The sequence below is a fragment of the Equus asinus genome, chromosome 14, assembly GCF_041296235.1.
Source record: "Equus asinus isolate D_3611 breed Donkey chromosome 14, EquAss-T2T_v2, whole genome shotgun sequence".
Taxonomy (NCBI): domain Eukaryota; kingdom Metazoa; phylum Chordata; class Mammalia; order Perissodactyla; family Equidae; genus Equus; species Equus asinus.
In genome coordinates this window covers 30,120,695-30,141,167 of record NC_091803.1, presented here as the reverse complement: position 1 = coordinate 30,141,167, position 20,473 = coordinate 30,120,695, and the positions used below count along the sequence as shown (strand labels likewise).

The following is a 20,473-nucleotide window of genomic DNA, read 5'->3' as shown; positions in this document are numbered from 1 at the left end:
AAAGAATAAGCATCAGCGAGCTCTTCAGAGTCAGGAAGAATATGAACATTTTATCAATGTGCCAGTACTTGGCCTATGAAAATATGAGATACTTGCTACACATCAGGGCAACAGTGCTGGCTGTATTTGTTTTACTGTGGTAACCTCCCAGATGAGGTCGCATGAGGCCAAAGTACAAAACACCTTTATTATCCAAGTGATTACAGAGAGGCATCCAGAAGCTATCTGGGGAAAAGCTATTCAGCCACTGAATCATCTTTCTTTAGTAAATCCTAAATAGGAATGTTTTTCCAAATAAAATCATAATAGTGAATTGAATAAAAAAAGTATGCAAAAATACGTCAAGTCACAAATAGGCCAAAGAATTTTGGGTCAATTTAAACATAATTACTTATCAAAAGTTTACCCACAAAGCAGGGGTAGCACACAACTTTCCTTTCTCTTATCTAAACCAGATAAGAGACTGAGGCAGCTTTAATCAGAAAACAAACTGAAGTGAGCATCTATTACGCACTGTACTAGCAAGAGGAGGCCCACTCTGATCACCATAATGGGAAGGGCTTTTCAAGAGCCACCAGCCGAGTTTTCTAAGCCTCTCTGACCCTCAAATACCACAAGGATGCTCCTCCCTCTATCCCAGCGATAAGCATCCATAAAAATGATTTAAAAAAGGTTAAGTAATTATACTTTACTAAAAAGCTAAACGAAAGTCTTGCTGTAAACTCACAGCTTTTCCCTTTAAAAATATATAAACAATTAAACAAAGCATGAAAAGTTGTGTACATTTTTCTCCTTTGGGTCTTGATTTTTTTTCCCTCAACACAAAAACAATTGGGTTTACATTTATATCTAACCATATTTGGCAGAAAAGTGTTAAAAAATCTTAGGAGAACAGAAAGTGACACTTTTGCGGCTGATGCATACTTCGTTTTAGCAGGCTTCTTACCTGATCAGTGGGGATCTTTGTTTCCACGGACACTGCTTCCCGAAGTCTAGCGACAGTCCCAGACAGAGGCACGGCCACACCAATCCTCATGCAGTGAGAACACTTCCCTTGGTACACTACGGTGACATAGAGAGGCCTGTACAGATCAAAGTCAGATCTTCTCATTAGTCGCTTACTTCAACAAAAATATAGAAGCAAAAGAAACCTGATCTGAAATCAACACAAAACTGAAGCTAACCCACATCTTTTATTTGGAAGCCAAATGGAAAAACTTCAGTTGGCCTGAAGTAGAAGTATCAAACAATAATCGAGAGATCTTCAGAAACGGCAATTTTCATAAAACAAAAATATAACATAATACTTGGTTCTGTGCTTTATATTTTCTTTAAAACAGCATAACTCCTAGAAATTGTGAGAAACAGTTCAAATAAAGCAATTAATTAGAAGTGCAATGTAAGGTCTCTAGAGAATCCAGAAGGCACTTGACAACCTTTCCCCTTGTCCCCCACACTGTCGATGGACAACCACCTGAACAGACTTGCTTGTCCCATGAACCTGCTCACCCTGCAAACTCAGACAGGCATTCATAAATTTCTGTAAGGTTTTAAAAATGCCTGTATTCAATTTATCACTAATCCCACTACTTGTCTAAATAAGTAAGAAGATCTAAGAGGAGCCTACAGAGGAAAATGAACACATAGGAATATACAGTCTTAATTTTATTAAATCTGTTCTTACCTTGTGTGGGGTAGAGGAATTGGCAAAGAAATGCAGAGGAAAGGGTCAAAAGTGTTGCTCTGCTTCTGACAATGAGGACATGTCAAAGAAGATCTTCAAAAACAAAAATGTAACACACTCACAGTAAGATCACCTAGAACTACATAAGGACACAACATAAGGGAAAATTTAATTTGCTCATACCTGTACTGGGCTTGAAAAAGTTCCTGTACAAAAGTGCTACAGACAGGAAAGGATGGTCCCTCAGGCATCATATCAGTCTCTGATGGTGGCTTAAAGAAAAAAAGTATAATTTCACAGACTAGAAGTACCAATTAGTCACTGAAGATGAACCTGAAAAAGTCACAAATGTCGTTGACTTCCTTTATAAGCTATGTGTCAGGTCCAGATGTGTCAGTGAAAGGCTTAAAGGAACCAGAACCCAGCTGCCAGGATGTGGGTCCCATGGACTCATCTCCTCACAGGCACTCCCATAGCCCATGCTTACCCCTGCCTCTCCACCCCATCCAGGCAGTCATACACTTCTCCTTCCCAAGGATGCTCCAATCTCCCTCCAACTCTCAAAGTCCCCCTCCAACCTCTCCCAGGAAATAATCCCAACCACTTCGAAAGGACCAATTCCCCCCATGTCTAAATTCTCCAGCACTTATTAGCTGCTTATTTTGGTATCTAATGTCTACTTCATATTTTACTTAACTTTCCCATATCCCTCCACCTAACAATGAGTTACTGAGCATCTGCCACCATGTGCAGCAGCACTGTAAAGGGCATTAGGATACAAAGATAAATAAGACACAGTGCCTGACCCTGAGAACATCTCAAGCTAGTGGGAGGGTCAGCAACAAGCATATAGTCATATGATAGGACAGAATGTTCAGGCACAAAAGGACCTTGAATCAGAATAATTTAACAACTTACCAAAACTAGAAATTTAAAATTTGAGGTACAGAGCAGAATTATAAAAACTTTAAAAGTTGCGAAAAGAAGGCAACTCTTTAATTATTACCATTACATAAATCATTTTACCCATATTAAGGCTACAGGCATAAAAACTGAGAATGAATCACTGTTTCTCAGTAAGGATTTTCAAGGGATCGGTTCCTACACTCAAATACAATCATAACAGCAGAGTTATCTATGTGTTTCCTTTTTGATCGTGTATTCATTCCAGTGATCTCTAGGCTACATGTCTCATTGGACTTAGAAAGCAAATTTGTGTTTTAAAGACAGTTTAGTGAAATGGAATTACTTAAATTTATCTAAAGCTAGTCATATAGGCAAATGTATCCACTCTCACTAGATTGGAAGCTCCCTGGAGACAGTGTCTCTTGTAGCTCACACTGCCAATAGTAGTAAACATGGGAAAATCCTCTAAGTATCCACGAATTTTATACTCACCCAGAGTTTAGTCAATTTCACTATATTAACTAATGCCAACTGCAACAACTCCTCAGTGGAGCCCTGGGAGAAGAATGTACACTCTCCTTATTCCATTCACCAAACAGCCACTCCCTGACTGCCCCAGCGGGATGCACATCCTCACCTTCAAAGGAGGCTGGCCACTCTGCTTCACAGCATGATTGAGGTCTTCGTGAACTCGGTCCAAAAGCCACAGCAGAAACTCCTGGGCGTCATGCTGGGAATTTCCCCGATATTGCAATGCATTCTTTGACACAATACTCTATACAGGCAAATAAATCAGCATGAACAGTTGTGAATTCCCAGCTTTAAAGATAAACCATTCATAATGGCCAAAGAGGGATGTAAGATCTCAAGGGTGTTAGAGAGTACTTCCCAGAAAGAAAACAATGTAAAAACCCCACCCCCAGAAACATGTACCAAAACCTTTTTTTTTTTACTTTTTTTGAGGAAGATTAGCCCTGAGCTAACATCTGCTGCCAATACGCTTCTTTTTGCTGAGGAAGACTGGCCCTGAGCTAACATTTGTGCCCATCTTCCTCTACTTCATAGGTGGGATGCCTCCCACAGCATGGCTTGCCAGCAGTGCATAGGTCCGCACCCAGGATCCAAACGGGCGAACCCCAGGCTGCCGAAGCAGAACATGCGAACTTAACTGCTGCGCCACTGGACTGGCCCCCCAAAAACTTTTAAATGTACCTACCCAACAATTCTACTTTTAGGAATATATCTAAAGAAAACCATCAAAACAGCATGTCAAGAATTCTAAGAAGATATTCACCCATCTGGCTTTATAATAGCAAAAACTTCGTAATAAGAAATATTTTAAAAAGGAGAATTGGTTAAATAAGTAACATAGTATTTTGAATTATAAACTAAAGTATAAAATAAACAAGTCTACACAAACATAAATGATTGAATGAATAAACAAGTGGGAAGAAGAGACAAATCTTCCTTAGAGAAGAATTCCAAATAATTTATGTCAATAATCCCCCTTCCAGGAGGTGGACCTTAACCCCCACCTTGCATGTGGGCTGTGATAGTGACTTGCTTCCAAAGACCACAGCATGGAAAGAGGGGCAGCCAGTGAAAGGCTAAAAGTGAACTGGTTAAGATCTTGTGCTCAGGAGCATACAGCCCGGGGTCAAATCTCTGTCCCACCACCTACTATTTGTGAGGCTTGGACCTACTCTCCTCAAAGTAAAAAGGCTAATAATGATTTAGTGTGATGGCTAAGTGAGAATGCATGCAAAACATTTCACATGTAGATGAGATATAAGCACTCAAATTTTAGCTATGAGTATTAAATTTGGAAGTAGGGAGAAAAAAGGAGAGACAACTACACAAAGGGAGAGCAGTTAGGAGATAAAATGATGAGGCAAGAAATAATGAGGGTCTAACCTAAGGCTGTGATGACCACAATATGAAGAGAGCTTTGACAGAGATTTAGGAATTGAGGCAGAAGAATCAACAGGATTTGTGACCTAATGAAAGTGGAGAATGAAGAAGGAGGAATTAACACCACCCAGGCGTCTTATCTGGATGACAGGCAACTGGTGGTACCCTTCATCAAGGCAAAACAAAAAAGGAAGAAGGCTGGGAAAGAGGATGATGAGTTTCTGTTTGAATCCACTGTATTTAAAGTTATGTGGAACCTCCAAGTGAAGTATCTGATAAACAAGTGAAAAATACAGATCTAGGACTCAGTGGAACAGTCTGGCTAAGGACAAAGGTTTGGGAGTCAGCAGATGGTGGTAGTTGAAATCATGAGTATGGCTGAGACTGCCCAGACATATTCAGGAGAAATCAAGCCAGAGGACAGAATCTAGAGGACACCTATATTTAGGGGGCCCTCAAAGGAGATCAAGAAAAAGCCACTGAAGATGTGGCAAGAAATCAGGAGAACAGAGTCTCAAGAGTCAAGAGGAGAGTTACAAATGAGAGAGAGAGATCAATAGTGTCAAAAGTTGAAAAATGATCAAGTAGGCCAAACAACTAAAACCTGTCCACTGTACTTTCCAATTCAGATAATGATAACAGAGATGAAAAGAAGGGACAGATTTGCAATTCAATTATGAAGAAGAACCATCATAACTCAATGGTCAATTAGATGTGAATGATAACATAAAGCTGATTTACAAAGATTCAAATTTAGGGAGGAAAAATCAAAGGGACACAAACGAGAAAAAATATGGAGGTGTCACTGGCAAAACTTACTAACTGAATAAAGTGAGCAAGAGAGAGCAGGGCCCTTACAACAAACAAGGTTTCAAGCGACTGGAAGGATACCACTCGGATGCCATCTCCAAAACAGGTACACAAGTGGAAGAAAGATGTGGGGGAAAGTCTTCACTATACTATAAAACTTCTCCCACAAGTCAGATGCCACTTGAATCACCAAATCCAATTTCTTTCTTTGTTTTCACCTTCCTCAATCTTCCTATAGCCTTTTATATACTTGACATCTTACTCCATCTTGAAATGGTTTGGCCTGTGGGCTTCTGTTCTCAATTAGGAGAATAGAAACCAGAGCCACTGGTATGGACAGTGGAAGAATGGGAGCTACAGAAGAAAGAGGAGATTTCCTAGTAAAGAAAAATGGATCAATAAAAAACTTAGCACTAGCAGTACTGCCGATCATGTTGCTGACTCAGGATGGAAGAGAAACAGGTAACTGGTGACAAGTGAGGTTAAGTCTGGTGCTCAGGAGAGATCCGAGCTGGAAAGTTAAATCAGAGCACCCATACCCGATGGGAGAAAAAAGTTCTCAGCTTATGCATCCTAAGAAACAAATTAGCTGAAATCAAACTCTTCACTGTGTGTCAAAGCAGACATTTTATACACATTGTCTGTCAAATTTCAAGGAGGACACAATATTCAATTCTTTATCAGGACTGCATATCATAAATGTTTGTGCTTCCTGCCATTATCACTTCAACTCATCCAGCATTTGTCCACCAATCAGCATGCACAAGGCTCCGTGCTGGGGCTGCTCGACAGGATTTTTGTTGGGCATGACCAAACAGGCCACAGGACTTCCACAACCCTCTGGAACTGGGGCAAAAGCTGCTCTGGGTCAACTCCACTCTAAATCACTACATCACAAACTAAAAGAAATCTTACAGAAAACCTCCCTGAACGTACTCAAAGGCTCCTCTTTCTGCCTCTTTTTCTCCCTTCACAACGGTGACTTCTCACTGCAGCAACTCAAAGCACTGTTTATTTTACTTCTTCCCCAGACAAAACAGAACATGGAAAAATCTAATAACCATACTTAGTATGTGTTACGGAAGCAAGAAAAATAGTGGGAGTCGAGAACCCTGGGTTTGAGCCCTGGCTCTGTCCCAAGCACTGGTTGTCTCGGGTGCCTCACTGGACCTGTGATTCCAGGTTTACAGAACGAACAATGGAGCTGGGCCATCGATGAGACTTTGCCTGGCACCCCAAATCTTCACCCAAGCTCTTCCCCTAGAGTCCAGCAAGTGAAGTGATTCTTGGGGGGCCCACGTCTGCACTGCTATGATTTGTCTTTATGATTTTTTTCATAATTAAACCTTGGTTTATTTGATATCCTAAAATTAATCCTTCTGTATTTTTGCAGTTTTAAAAAAAGTTGTATATCACTGGAATATGTCAGCTGTAAACAGAAGCATTACTAACAACTGAGAAATTATTTAAATTTGTCACTTCTATGAAAAATAGAATATAAACTTCTTAAAGTTTATATTCATATTTGTGTCTATTTTATAGAATTTTAGAATTTGGGCATGATGTTTGTTTGGAAAAATATTAAACTAAGTCTATTGGCTTAAATCCTATACATCCTACTATAAATAAATTTGACCATCACTCCAATTTTCCCCTCAGTTGCGATGATCTTTAACATCCAGTTACTAAACAAGAAAGTAAAAGTCAAAATATATTTGCACGGGGCCAGCCCCGCGCTCTGCTTCGGCAGCCCAGCGTTTTGCCGGTTCGAGTCCTGGGCGTGGACATGGCACCGCTTGTCAGGCAATGCTGAGGCGGCATCCCACATGCCACAACTAGAAGGATCCACAACTAAAAATATACAACTATGTACTGCGGGGCTTTGGGGAGAAAAAGGAAAAATAAAATCTTAAAAAATATATATGTATTTGTAGGGCTTTCAAATTTCATAAAATTTCTCTTTACCCTTCAAATAAAACCTTAAGGACTAGAGCTCCAAAAAGGACTTTTCATCCCCTTACAGGAAAAAAAACCAAAAGAGTTGGAAACATGGCCCAGAAAATAGAATGAAGTCTATACACCTGGAGCTATGAAATTAGACATAAGGGTCTTTCTTTTCACAGAGCCCTAGTAAAGAAGCAGCACAATCCTGGGCTCCAGGGAAACGACAGTACACCTGGTTCAAGCCACCCTTTATCTGATCCCAGGAAGAAGACAAAGCAAGGGCCGTGGGTGACTTCCTCCCATGGGGAATGGTCGTGGCAATATGGGTCTAACATGACTGATCAAGAGCTGGGTTACTCTTTTGGGGAAAAAGTAACTTGCCAAGACTCATCAAACCCAATCATCACCCACGCTCCTTGATTCTACGCCAGAAGAAACAGAGAATTTACTTCCAGTGATTCTGGGTAAGAAACAGAAGAACTTGGGAGGACAACAGCCATGGCATTTTAAGAGAAAGATGAAATGTGACCAGCAGGGTTCACAGATGGTATCTAAAAGTGAAACCTGGTTTCTGGAGCACTGGAAAGAAGAGAATGATAAGCACTTGCCTTGAGAAAAGTTTCATCTTTTGAATCTGACTTTCTGGACACCTACTAAGCTGATAACAGAATAGTTAACTAAAACACAGGGGATGAAATTGGTACAAATGGATGAACACTATAAAAACACATATGATTATGAAACACAGTGAAAAAGAAAGTGTCCATACCATAGTATTTCACACCAGGGTACAGAAAGCAGGCATGCCCCAACAGGGCTCTCTGTGCCCTTCATCCATTCTTTCCTCCTCATCTTCACCTCTGGTGGAGAGGTCTTCCCACATAACAGCAAAAATTAGGCTGAGAGGCCCTCAGTATTAGCCAGCTGTGGCAACAACCAGCCTTTGAAAGAGACTCTAAGGCCTCCAGACTTTCTCACACACTTTCCCTATGAGTGGAACGTCCTCCACTCCCATGCCCTAAATGCACCCCCTCACTCTCCTTCCTCAGCAGGATGGAGCTGGGACCGTGGTGGGAGAAGAGAGAGACAGAAAAGGGAGGAGGCAAAGGGAAAGGAGCTTCCGTCCAGGATGGAAAAACAACTCAATGAGAATAGCAGAGAATGCCATGAACAGCCTGTTCATGTGTTCATGTTCGGCCACACAGAAAAGTGAGTTATTTCTGGTACAGAGCTCCTTGATCCTTACAGACAGAAGGGCCTAACACAGGGTAACTCAAGTACAGATGTGCCTTGTATCCAAGAGACACGATCCAAACTCAGGAACTAAATTAATTTGGATAGCGAGGGATACTTGCACAGTTATAAGATTAGCTTTAGATATTATTAAACAAAGACTTGGTCGCAGAGACTCATTGCTGAAATAAAGATCAAGAAAGGATGCATATGTGTGTGTGTGTGTATACTATAAAGAAAAAGCTATAATAAAAGAGTTGAGAAATGCTTACTATATTTCAAGAAATTATAACTAAGCGTAGAAGTATGGTCAAGAGCATTAGGGCCAGGACAAAAGGGAGAAATATAAAAACGAACATACCACGAGTGGTTCAGCCAGAGGAAGAATGAGCAAAGATTTCCCAACAGATCATAAAGCTGTACAGGTAGAAAATATAGCCAGCAAGAGAAGACCTCCAAGTATTTGAACGGTGGTTGGAAGTTTCTGTTAGAAATGCGATAGAAACCAAAAGACTAGATTCTAAAGACTTGAGGTCAAGTCTTCTTTTCATCACCTTTTACTTAACATGTATCTTCTCTGAGCCTTGGCTATCTTTTCTACAAAGGGGGGATGACAATATTTTTTTAAAAGGATTACTATAAGGCCTTAATGAGATCATAAAAACATTTTATAAACTCTAAAACTCTACACAGCTGCTACTATGTAAGTTTAAAAAGTCAAGGAAAAAAGAAAAAGAATTACCCTGCAGTATTATATAATCCTGGAAAATGCCAAAGAGAAAGAAAAGGGGACAATATCTAAAGCACTGGCTCTCAACGCTGGCTGCATAGTAGAATCACCTGCAGAAATTTTAAAAAGTAAAAACCCTATCGTGGCAGGAGCCTAGAGATGCTGATTTGGTTAGTCTCTGGTAGGGCCTAATCATTGCTAACTTTTTTCCGAGTGTGATTTTTTTTTTATGATTCTATATCTAGTGTGAAGCCAAGACTGAGAATGAATATGGCCACACTGGAAAAGCTCTGAAGTTTCAATTCCAAAAGCATGAAAACTTATGGGAGGCTCTCTTGTCACAACTGTACTGTATCACTTATTACACTGTATCTTATTCATATCACCAGAACATAAAATCTCATATCTGTCTCCAACACCAGACAGTAATCAGGAATGTCTTATTCAATATTATTTCCCCGTATCTAGCAAATATGACACTTGACACAAAGAGTAACAATAATAATAACAGTTAATATTTGAGTGCTTGTAATGTATCAGGCACTACACTAATTATTTATAGGTGTTATTTCCTATAAAATTAATCCTTAGACATTTACAATCGCAACAAAAAGAATAAAATATCTAGGAATAAATTTATCCAAGGAGGTGAAAGACCTATACAATGAAAACTATAAGACATTACTGAAAGAAATCAATGATGACATAAAGAAATAGAAAGATGTTACATGCACGTGGATTGGAAGAAGAAACATAGTTAAAATGTCCACACTACCTAAAGCAATCTACAGATTCAATGCAATCCCAATCAGAATCCCAATGACATTCTTCATGGAAACACAACAAAGAATTCTAAAATTCATATGGGGCAACAAAAGACCCCGAAGAGCTAAAGCGATCCTGAGAAACAAGAACAAAGGTGGAGGCATCACAATCCCTGACTTCAACACGTACTACAAAGCTACAGTAATCAAAACAGCATGGTACTGGTACGAAAACAGACACACAGATCAATGGAACAGAACTGAAAGCCCAGAAATAAAACCACACATCTATGGACAGCTAATCTTCAACAAAGGAGCTGGGAACATACAATGGAGAAAGGAAAGTCTCTTCAATAAATGGTGTTGGGAAAACTAGACAGCCACATGCAAAAGAATGAAAGTAGACCATTATCTCACACTGTGCACAAAAATCAATTCAAAATGGATAAAAAAGACGTGAAGGTAAGACATGAAATCATAAAACTCCTAGAAGAAAATATAGGCAGTACACTCTTTGATATCAGTCTTAGAAGGATCTTTTCAAGTACCATGTCTACTCACGCAAGGGAAACGAACGAAAAAATAAACAAATGGGACTTCATCAGACTAAAGAGTTCCTGCAAGGCAAAAGAAACCAGGAACAAAACAAAAAGACAACCCACCAACTGGGAGAAAATATTTCCAAATCATATATCAGACAAGGGGTTAATCTCCAAAATATAAAAGACTCATACATCTCAACAGTAAAAAAACAAACAACCTGATCAAAAAATGGGCAGAGGATATGAACAGACATTTTTCCAAAGAAGATATACAGATGGCCAACAGGCACATGAGAAGATGTTCAACATCGCTAATCATCAGGGAAACGCAAATCAAAACTAAACGTCTGGCAGAATGACTATAATAACCAAGACAACAAACAGTAAATGTTGGAGAGGATGTGGAGAAAAGGGAACTCTCATACACTGCCGGTGGGAGTGCAAACTCGTGCAGCTACTATGGAAAACAGTATGGAGGTTTCTCAAAAAATTAAAAATAGAAATACCATACGACCCAGCTACTCCACCACTGGGTATTTATCAAAAGAACTTGAAATCAACAATTCAAAGAGATTTATGCACCCCTATGTTCATTGTAGCACTATTCACAATAGCCAAGACACGGAAGCAACCCAAATGCCTATCAACTGATGAATGGATAAAGAAGATGTAGTATACACACACACACACACACACACACACACAATGGAATACTACTCAGCCCTAAAAAAAGACAAAACTGTCCTATTCACAACAACATGGATGGAACTTGAGGGCTATTATGTTAAGCAAAACAAGCAAGACAGAGAAAGACAAACACAGTATGATTTCACTCATATGTGGAAGATAAACAAATATACGGACAAAGAGAACAGATTAGTGGTTACCAGAGGAGAAGGGGGTTGGGGGATGGGGGATGGGCATAAGGGGTAAAGGAGCATACATATATGGTGACTGACAAAAAGTAATATACAACTGAAATTTCACAATGTTATAAACTATGACCTCAATAGAATAAAAAAATTAAAAAATTTAATACCTAGAAAATTCCCTATGCTATAAGTATCATCATTATTATTTACAGATGAAAAAAATCAGGCTCAAGAGAAGTGAAGTAACTTGTCCAAAGTTAAGAAACAGCCTTAAAACGTTCTTCAGTAAATGACGTTGTTCCCTTACATGACTCAGGATCACACAGGGCTGAGGTTCCCCATTCTCAAGGTCAATCCTCAGCGCAGACAGAAAACATGTGCTGGAGACTAAGGTACAGCTGCACTAAGCCCGAGGCTTCAGGGAGTTTGTTTGCTTTTAAATAAATCCCTGTTAATCAGTATTTGTTTTGGTGTAATTTGCATTTTTTCCTACAAGTGAAATATGGCCCAGAAACAAAAATGCAGTTTATCTAATTGAGATGTTATTATTTGAGGTTAGTTGGGAGGAATTCAGAATATGCCAGAAGATCAAGTTGCAGCATGTAAAGAACTATGTCCTGCCTTAGTGTCCTAGGACACTAGAGAAAGCAAGCAAGAGAGAGACAACAGTCTGGCTGTGGAGAAATACATGTCTCTCTCACCAGCTAATGTAAAGGGGCGTGTTCTTCCCTTTATACTGCCCGAGCCGCTCTGCTGGTGGAGACGAATTCTGATCCCATCCACCCTTCCCAGCACACTCTAAATGGCCAAGCCCAGTCGCTCCAAGTTTACAGTCAGCTGGAGTCACCAAAATGTGTCTATGCATCCAATCAAGTAACTCAAGACTGTCTTCTTTTTGGTCTCCCTGTCATTTTCCAACACAATCTAAGATTCTTCCCAACTATAGTAAGATGAAGCCTTTTTTTTTTAAGGAGGAAGTGGGGGAAATTTTGGCTTACAACCAAAAAAGTAAATACCCAGTCCTGATGTAACTAAAAGGTCGTCACACCGGGAATGTAATAATCTTCAACAGTTAAAAGTCAAAACAGAAAAACTGGAAAAGCATCTAAATATCTAAGAAATTATTACATATTCCTACCATGGAATATTACAAGTGTTTGAGAGTTTTAGAAAACATGAAGAAATGAATACATAATAAAATTAAGTGGAAAGAAGATACACAACTACACTTGAACATGATTTCAAACTTTTTAAAAAAAATTTTTAAAGATCTTTCTGTCTTTTTTTTTTAAGACTGGCACCTGAGCTAACATCTGCTACCAATCTTCTTTTTTCTTTCTTCTTCTTCTTCTTCTCCCAAAGCCCCTCAGTACATAGTTGAGTATTCTAGTTGTGTTATGTGGGACGCCACCTCAGCATGGCTTGACGGGTGGTGCCATGTCCTGCCCAGGATCCAAACTGATGAAACCCAGGGCCGCGGAAGCAGAGCATGAAAACTTAACCACTCAGCCACAGAGGCAGCCCTACCTTTTTGTCTTTTATTCTTCTCAATATACACCAAAACATCAACGGTCGTTAACTTAGAATAGCAAGTTTTAGGTGAATTTTCTTTTTCTTGTTAATACACTTCCGTATTTTTCACATTTTCTAAAATGAATTTGTTGATAACAATAACCAAGTACTTAAGGGTGATCTTATGACAGCACACCCTGGTATTTTGGCCAGGGAACCCAAATCTTATGCAAAGAAAACAGGGCTGGCAAAACAAAAAAAGACACCTTATTTCTAGCTGAGGCTTTGGCCCCTAATCCCAAAGAGTTAGGCTGCACCATGCTGAGAATTTCTTTTTTTCTCTGCTGGACAGATCTAGGGAGCCTTAAACCAGAGTTTTCTGCCTATATTAATATTAAACCTAAGCCCAAACCAATCTTTCGATCTTACCACTGAGGGGAAAAAAGTGACAGCAGGTAGCATCAAAGAAAAACAAGGGAGAGAGAGAGAAGAAGAGAGTTTATGCCTACAGCCACCCACTGGGGCCTTTTTAGGCCACCCTGGCTTGCCAGGTGGGAGGTGAAAGCTTAGTCCTAGGAAGAGAAAAACAGAACAGCAGCATTAGCTTCCTGATCAAGTGGAGGGAAACAAAGGAGAAACATGGGCTTGGCTTATGAACTCAGCACACGCCCTACTCACCAGCACAGGGCCAATCAATGTTCTAAGTGGCACTCCTCTTTGGGATGGAAGTAAAGTAACCTACACATCCTTGGAGGTGGGAAAGGGTGGGAAAGACAAGAAGTGGGGAAGGCATAAGGTCAGGCCTTGAACTACCCCAAGGCCAAACATGCATCTATTTCTTCGATAGTCACTGTGTGTGTGTTCACACACAAACACAGAAAGAAGCAATGTATACATCCTCTTGATCTGAATATATTGGTATTTGATGATAAACAAATCTAAAATGTTTTTGACCAAATGGCCAATTTTATAAAGGGATTCAAAATATTCTGGAAATAATCTTGCTCTGAATCAATATTCTGTTACTGCATTTTCATAACTGAAACATCAATTAGTAGTAACCAAGAGATATTATTCATAAGCAGATAGAGATGCAGCAAGTTTCACTATAAATTATGTATTTATATTGCCATAAACCCAGAGTACTCCCAATAAAATTTTAACTGGCTAAAGATGCTTTCAAGTCATGGGCCTGCTGTAGCACTCTTCACCACACTCAACACTGCGGTCAAGCCAGGCTGACGCCTAAGCCACACACAGGTGTAGTCTCCAAATCAATCCTGGCCTCCGCCAGGTCTTTCAACCCTCACCACAAGACTCAGAGCACATAAAACCAGTGCAGGGGCAAGCCTCCAGCTCATCCTGGCTCCAGGGTTTCCTAGCAAAGTCCATTTAGAACTTTCCTACCCTAGTGTGGCCTGCCCTAACCCTGACCAATTCTAGTCGGTACAGGCCTTGGCTACTGCCTTGGAATATGAAGGCTAAATGGAAGAGTGTGAATTCAGAGATAACAAAGACAAGTCTGTGAAATCAAAATAGCGTAATTCCCTAAATTATCACAATGTTACTGTCACATAGATACATTCCCACTTCAAAGAAGAGATGAATGCAAATTAGAACAAGAAAAGGTTATTTTTCCATTTATCAACTTGAAGATTTCTTTTTTGCAACAGTGCGGTATGACAGACGTTCTTACACTGCTAATGGCATAATCCTTCTGTAAAATAAAGTAACAATATGATTTAAGAACCTTCATAATAGATAATCACTGACCCAGGAATTTCATTTCTATATATCCTAAAGAAATAATCAAAAAGTGAAGGATTTATGTAAAAAATATGTTCACTGAAACCAGAAACTATCCAAAAATAGGTTAAGTTCCTTCATACAACCATCTGAAGACTTTTTGTGACAAAAATGACTTACAATACAATATGAAATGAAAGTCACATAATGCAAAACTATATACACAGTTGTATCCCAATTATGTTAACACACACACACAAAAGGAAAAATAAAAACAAGAAAGTAACATGCAAAATAACTTCTATCCATCTTCGATTTTCCTTTTTCAACTTTTACGTATTTTCCAAGTTTTCCACAATAATTCAGATATTTTTCTTATCAAAATAGATGTTATCTCATAATGAATTTTAGCAAAAGAAACCAGACACAAAAGAATATACTATATTTAATGCAAATCAAACTACAATGAGAGACCCACTAGGATGGCTATAATAAAAGTCAGACATTAACAAGGGTTGACAAGGATGTAGAGAAATTGGAACCCTCACACACTGCTGGTGGGAATGTAAAATGGTACAGCTGCTGTGGAAAACAGTTGGGCAGTTGCTCAAAAAGTAAATATGGAATTACCATATGACCCAGCAATGTCATTCCTAGGTATATACCCAAGAGAAATGAAAACATATGTCCACACAAAAATTTGTACACATTCATAGCAGCATTATTCATAATAGGTAAAAAATGGTAACAGCCCAAATGTCCATCAACGGGTGAAGAGATGAACAAAACATGGCATATTCATATAATGGAATATTTTTCAGCCATAAAAAAGAATGAAGTATGATGCATAGTACAACATGATGAACCTTGAAAACATCATGCTAAGAGAAAGAAGCTAAATGCAAAAAGCCACATGTTGCATGACTGATTTATATGAAATGTTCAGAACAGGAAAATCTGTAGTAACAGAAAGTAAATGAGTGGAAACCCAGCACTGGGAGGTCAGGGTGCAATGAAGAGTGATTGCTAAAGGGTATGAAGCTTCTTTTGGGGATAATAAAAATGTTCGAAAACTGATTGTGGTGATGGTTGCACAACTGTGTGAATATACTAAAAACCAGTGAACTGTATACCTTAAATGAGTGAATTATTTTATATGGTATGCAAATTATATCTCAATAAAGCTGTTTTTAAAAAGAATATACACTTTATCATTTCATTAATAAAATTCAAAAGGCAAAACTAATCAATGGTGTTGGAAGCCAGGAGAGTGGTTACCCTTGGCGAGGAGAGAGAAGGTAGAGTTTGGGAGGGGGTAAAAGATGGAGCTTCTGGAGTGCTGGACATCCCCTTTCTCAGTCTGGGTGATACAGTAGCACTTTAGGATTTAGGATTCAACACGGTGTGCACTAATAATGTATGCATTTTTCCGCTTGTATGCCATACTTCACTAAAAAGTTAAAAAAAAAAAACAGTTGACTACAAAAAGGAAAACACTCAAGTTTCCTAATTTAGCCAGACCCTCAGGCCCTAACTCAGTTTATTTAGTCTTATTTAAAGCTGACTCTAGTTATCTGGTTACTTAACTAGAAGCAGATTAGAAACTGCAAAACACAGGAATGAGGAAGTAGGAGGCAGAGGCTCCCAGGACAAAGCAAGAGAAAACGAAGGAAGGCCCATGAAGGAAGACGGTGGGGAGTGAGAGGGAGTATCACAAACAGCAGAAATAAGAACTCAAACAATAGAGCAATCCAGGACCATTCATTAAGTCCTGCATAGTCCCAGTGGCCCCAAGAAACCTCCATCTTACAGAAAAAGAGTGCAATGGATGATGCTCACAAAGAAGACTGTAAATTACCAGACAGAGCCAAGTAGTCCAGATTCTCCTGCTGGGATAGCACGTGTGAAATACACTATCAAGCCATCTATAAAAAAATAGTTAAAATTTTAAAGACCAATGTTCAAATAAATAATTATCTGGAAAGTAACTTACATAAAAGATTTATTCCCCAAAAGGCCAGATGTACGGGTTGTTATTGCGTGACTCAAAAAGCTCATACAATGCCAACACAGTGACACACAACATATCACATTGAAAAGTACCCTCTTGGGGGACAGATGCCTCAGTGAGTCATCTAGCACTGCTAACACTGCAGATTTTAAGACAACTCCTACAAAAACAGTCTACAACTCAAGGGGTCAAAACTTAAAGGACACATGCACCAAGGGTGAGCTATCAAACAATTAGAGCTGCAAGGCCAGACCCAGAGAAATTCTGAGGCAGGACACACTTCTCTTTAGCACTTAACTACAGTGCCTTTTGCAGGATCCTCCACATCTTCCCACCAAGGTCCCTTTCCTATGTCCCAGGCTTGCTCCTGCAGGCTGAGTGGCTGTGTGGGCTGGCTGGCTGGCTGAGTTTTCCTGCTAAAATGTTCCCATCACTCAGGTGTAAAGGAACCCATGGTTGTTAAACATCACAGTCCATGTGGTTGATATTATTGTACAGCAATGAAAAGGAAAATAAGGAAAGTGAGACTCAGTGCCCAGCCCAAGATCTCAGCTGCACCAGGATTCTGACTAAATTCAAACTTCATGGGATCACAGACTTTCCAAAGGAAAGGAGCAGAGCTGTAGCTAGCTCCCTCGCCCTCCTCCCAGCACTGAGCCTCTGAGGCTGACGGCCTGAAGCCTGAGAGAGAATCCTAGGAAGCGGGTAGGGGGCAGTTACAACAGTCTAACCAGCTGCCTGACATCAAAACAGAGCCTCAAAGAGGAATGACCAACAGGCCTCCAACCTAACCAGCGCTTCCTCCTGTTGCATATAAGATAAAAAGCTGCCAAGGCTCCTCTTTCTCTCCTGCCTGCAGGGAAATGAGGCTACTCTCCTCTCTCCTTCCTTCCTTCCTGTCACTATTAAAAGCCTGAAATCATTAACTAGTAGTTATTTCTCATGAGTTGTTGCTTTTAAAGGAGTTTCTCTTTTCTTTAGCTCTCCTGGTTTATCATAACTTCCACAGAACAAAGCCTCTAAAATGAGGGCAATCCACCAAGTTGTCACTGCCCTGTTCAAAAGGGACTCCTATTTTAGGATAAGATTAAAGCACACTCCAAGTTAACATATCTTTTTAATACTAGGAGCACCTCTGATCAGGAAAGAGGTTCTTACTACTCTTCCTCTCCAGCTGTAGAGAGCGATGGACTTTGAAGAAAAGGCTGCATTTCCTTCCCCACATTTTAAAAACAGCCTTCCTCTGTCCCCATCATTGCTCGAAGCAAAGCAGATACAGAAGTGAGTTCCCTGCTCATTCATTCACTCATGAACAAGCACACACACACAAGGGACAGGACCAATTACTACGTGGAATAAAGAGAATCACAGAATTAAAGGTCTGCAGACATGCCTCTGTCTCCTCATTTGTAAAACAGAAATAATATGTGCATCTACCTTACAATGTCATAAGGAATAAAGGAAATACCCACTGTGCAGGGCATATGGTAAGCACTCATGTTAGCTACAGGTAAAATGGAAGACAGATAAAATTATACACAGTGTGCTACCATTTATCTAAATAAGAGAAAAACACGAACACAAACATTTGATTACATTAAAATAAAAGACTAAATCATAAAATTTAGGGAGAAAGGGAATAGGATGTAGGAATCAGACAGAAACTAGACTTCTTTGAATAGACCTTGTTTTGTAGATAAGACTTCAGACCATATATTTTATTTTTTACCTAATTATGCAATAAAATTAATTTTAAAAAGCAACCCTTCAAAATCAAAAGCAAAAAGAAACAAATAAATCTAACTATGTATCCAGTTGGTAACAAAGCCATACTGATAACTATTCTAAGTGACTTTAAAACATATTAATTTGGGGCCGGCCCAGTCGCACAGCGGTTAAGTTAGCGCACGCGCATTCCGCTTCAGTGGCTCGGGGTTCACCGGTTTGGATCCTGGGTGTGGACCTATGCACGGCTTGGCAACCCATGCTGTGGCAGGCATCCCAGATATAGAGGAAGATGGGCACGGATGTTAGCTCAGGGCCAGTCTTCCTCAGCAAAAAGAGGAGGATTGGTGGCAGATATTAGCTCAGGACTAATCTTCCTCAAAAAAAAAAAAAAACCCACATTAATTTGAGTATTCGGTTCTAGTATAGGTCCATAGGTCATATCCTATGGACAAGACATGAACCTTTTTCAAATACTCATACTGTTGGTGGTAGTATTGGGATTATTACTCTAAGACTTATGAATGCACTGTGGGATAATACAAATGAGAATTTACACTGGTGTTAAGAATAGGATTTTCAGCATGGGAGATGGAAATACAAACGTACTATCAACGAGGTTAAACTGAAACTCTGAAATCCTGAATGGAATTATCAATATGAATTCATGATTTATTATACCTTGAAAAAAAAAAGTATACATTTCCTAGCTCTGTCTACTTAGAAGACAGGGAAACCACATGTACTCTAGTGCCCAGACAGTGGTCTCTCAGTACCATTGGGCACCAAAACAAACCAGGGCTCCTTAAAGAAATGACTGAGTCCAGGCAGGAAATGTATAAACTGAGCCTGGAATATCTTAATTTCCTGCATTCTGGTCTGACATCACAGATTACCAGTATCATGTCAAAAGGATTTAGGAGCCAACTTGTCCCAATGGCCAAAATTCTGACAATTTGAGCATTGTGGGGGATGAGAATTGGCCACCCCAAAATGTGTCTCTTTGGCTTATTCTTAAGAACAAAAGACTCTCAAAGAAGCTTTGACCTTCCCCTTAACTGCCTAAAAGAATTTAAAATAGAAGGGCCTGTTCCAGGAAGGAGCTAATACCATAAGATAACTGTAATGTAATGTAAAATGTGTCTCTCAGGTCACACTGTCTGTAGCTGGCCCATATGTATTTGCATCTCCATGTAAATTACCTTCTTCCTCCTTGAAGTCCCAAACCAGTACCCTCAAATGCTCCTTTGTCTTTAGCTGAAAATGGTATTTATGGTGGTGGCTTAGGCCATTCTGGCAAGTTACTCAGTTTTCCTGGGTTTCTCCCATGTATACATGTTATAAAGCTTTGTTTGATTTTCTCCTGTTATCCTGTCTCATGTCAGTTTAATTTGTAGACTAGTCAGAAGGACCTAGAAGGTAGAAGAATTGTCTTCTTCCCCTACAGCATCAATAAGGTTAATAACCGTAAACATCAAATATGCACTTAAATCCATGAGTTCATAGAGTTACCACAAAAAACTCACCACATTTGGAAATCAAGTAATTATTTTGAAAACGGAAAAGAAAGAGGGGAAAAAATCAAGTATTTACCTTGCCTTCTCCAAATTTACTTTGGGGTAAACAAGTGCCAAGGGCAAGAGTCTCTATAGAAGTGTTCCAGCTAATAAGTGAAGAAGGAATGTTGAAATTATAACAGCACCATTTTTCAACACATAATGAACTAATGGATCAAGGAATAACCATCAATGACTGCTAAGACTACGAGAGACAAAAACAGACATTATAGCTTCCTGATGGAAGTTTACAACACCACTCACAAACTGGTTCTACCAAAAAGGGGGGTGGGAACTCAACCCTGAATCTCATTAAGCATCTAATCTAACTACCAATTTACAGGAAATACAGGGACAGAAGAACATTTTAATTCAAGCTACAGGAATACAACTGGCAAAATCAGACCGGGAGGCTCCACAGTCATACTCTTCAAGGTATGATCCACAGACAGATGCCCATCTGTGAGCTTTTGTCACCAGTCCATGACAAGATAAGTACAGAAACTGAGAGTGAGCATTTAGAAACA

At 39.5% G+C, this 20,473-nt stretch overlaps 1 protein-coding gene across 2 annotated transcripts in view; it reads right to left on the bottom strand.

The window, feature by feature from the left end:
* The window catches only part of USP31 (ubiquitin specific peptidase 31), a 70,886-nt gene that overhangs the window by 32,899 nt on the left and 17,514 nt on the right, over positions 1 to 20,473 (bottom strand). For both annotated transcript variants that reach the window (XM_014864726.3, XM_070484694.1), the window contains exons 2-5: positions 3,228 to 3,365; positions 1,868 to 1,956; positions 1,685 to 1,777; positions 947 to 1,082 (exon numbers count right to left, since the gene is read on the bottom strand). In XM_014864726.3, the coding sequence (XP_014720212.3) occupies positions 947 to 1,082; positions 1,685 to 1,777; positions 1,868 to 1,956; positions 3,228 to 3,365 (456 nt within the window). The remainder of the gene's footprint in view (positions 1 to 946; positions 1,083 to 1,684; positions 1,778 to 1,867; positions 1,957 to 3,227; positions 3,366 to 20,473) is intronic.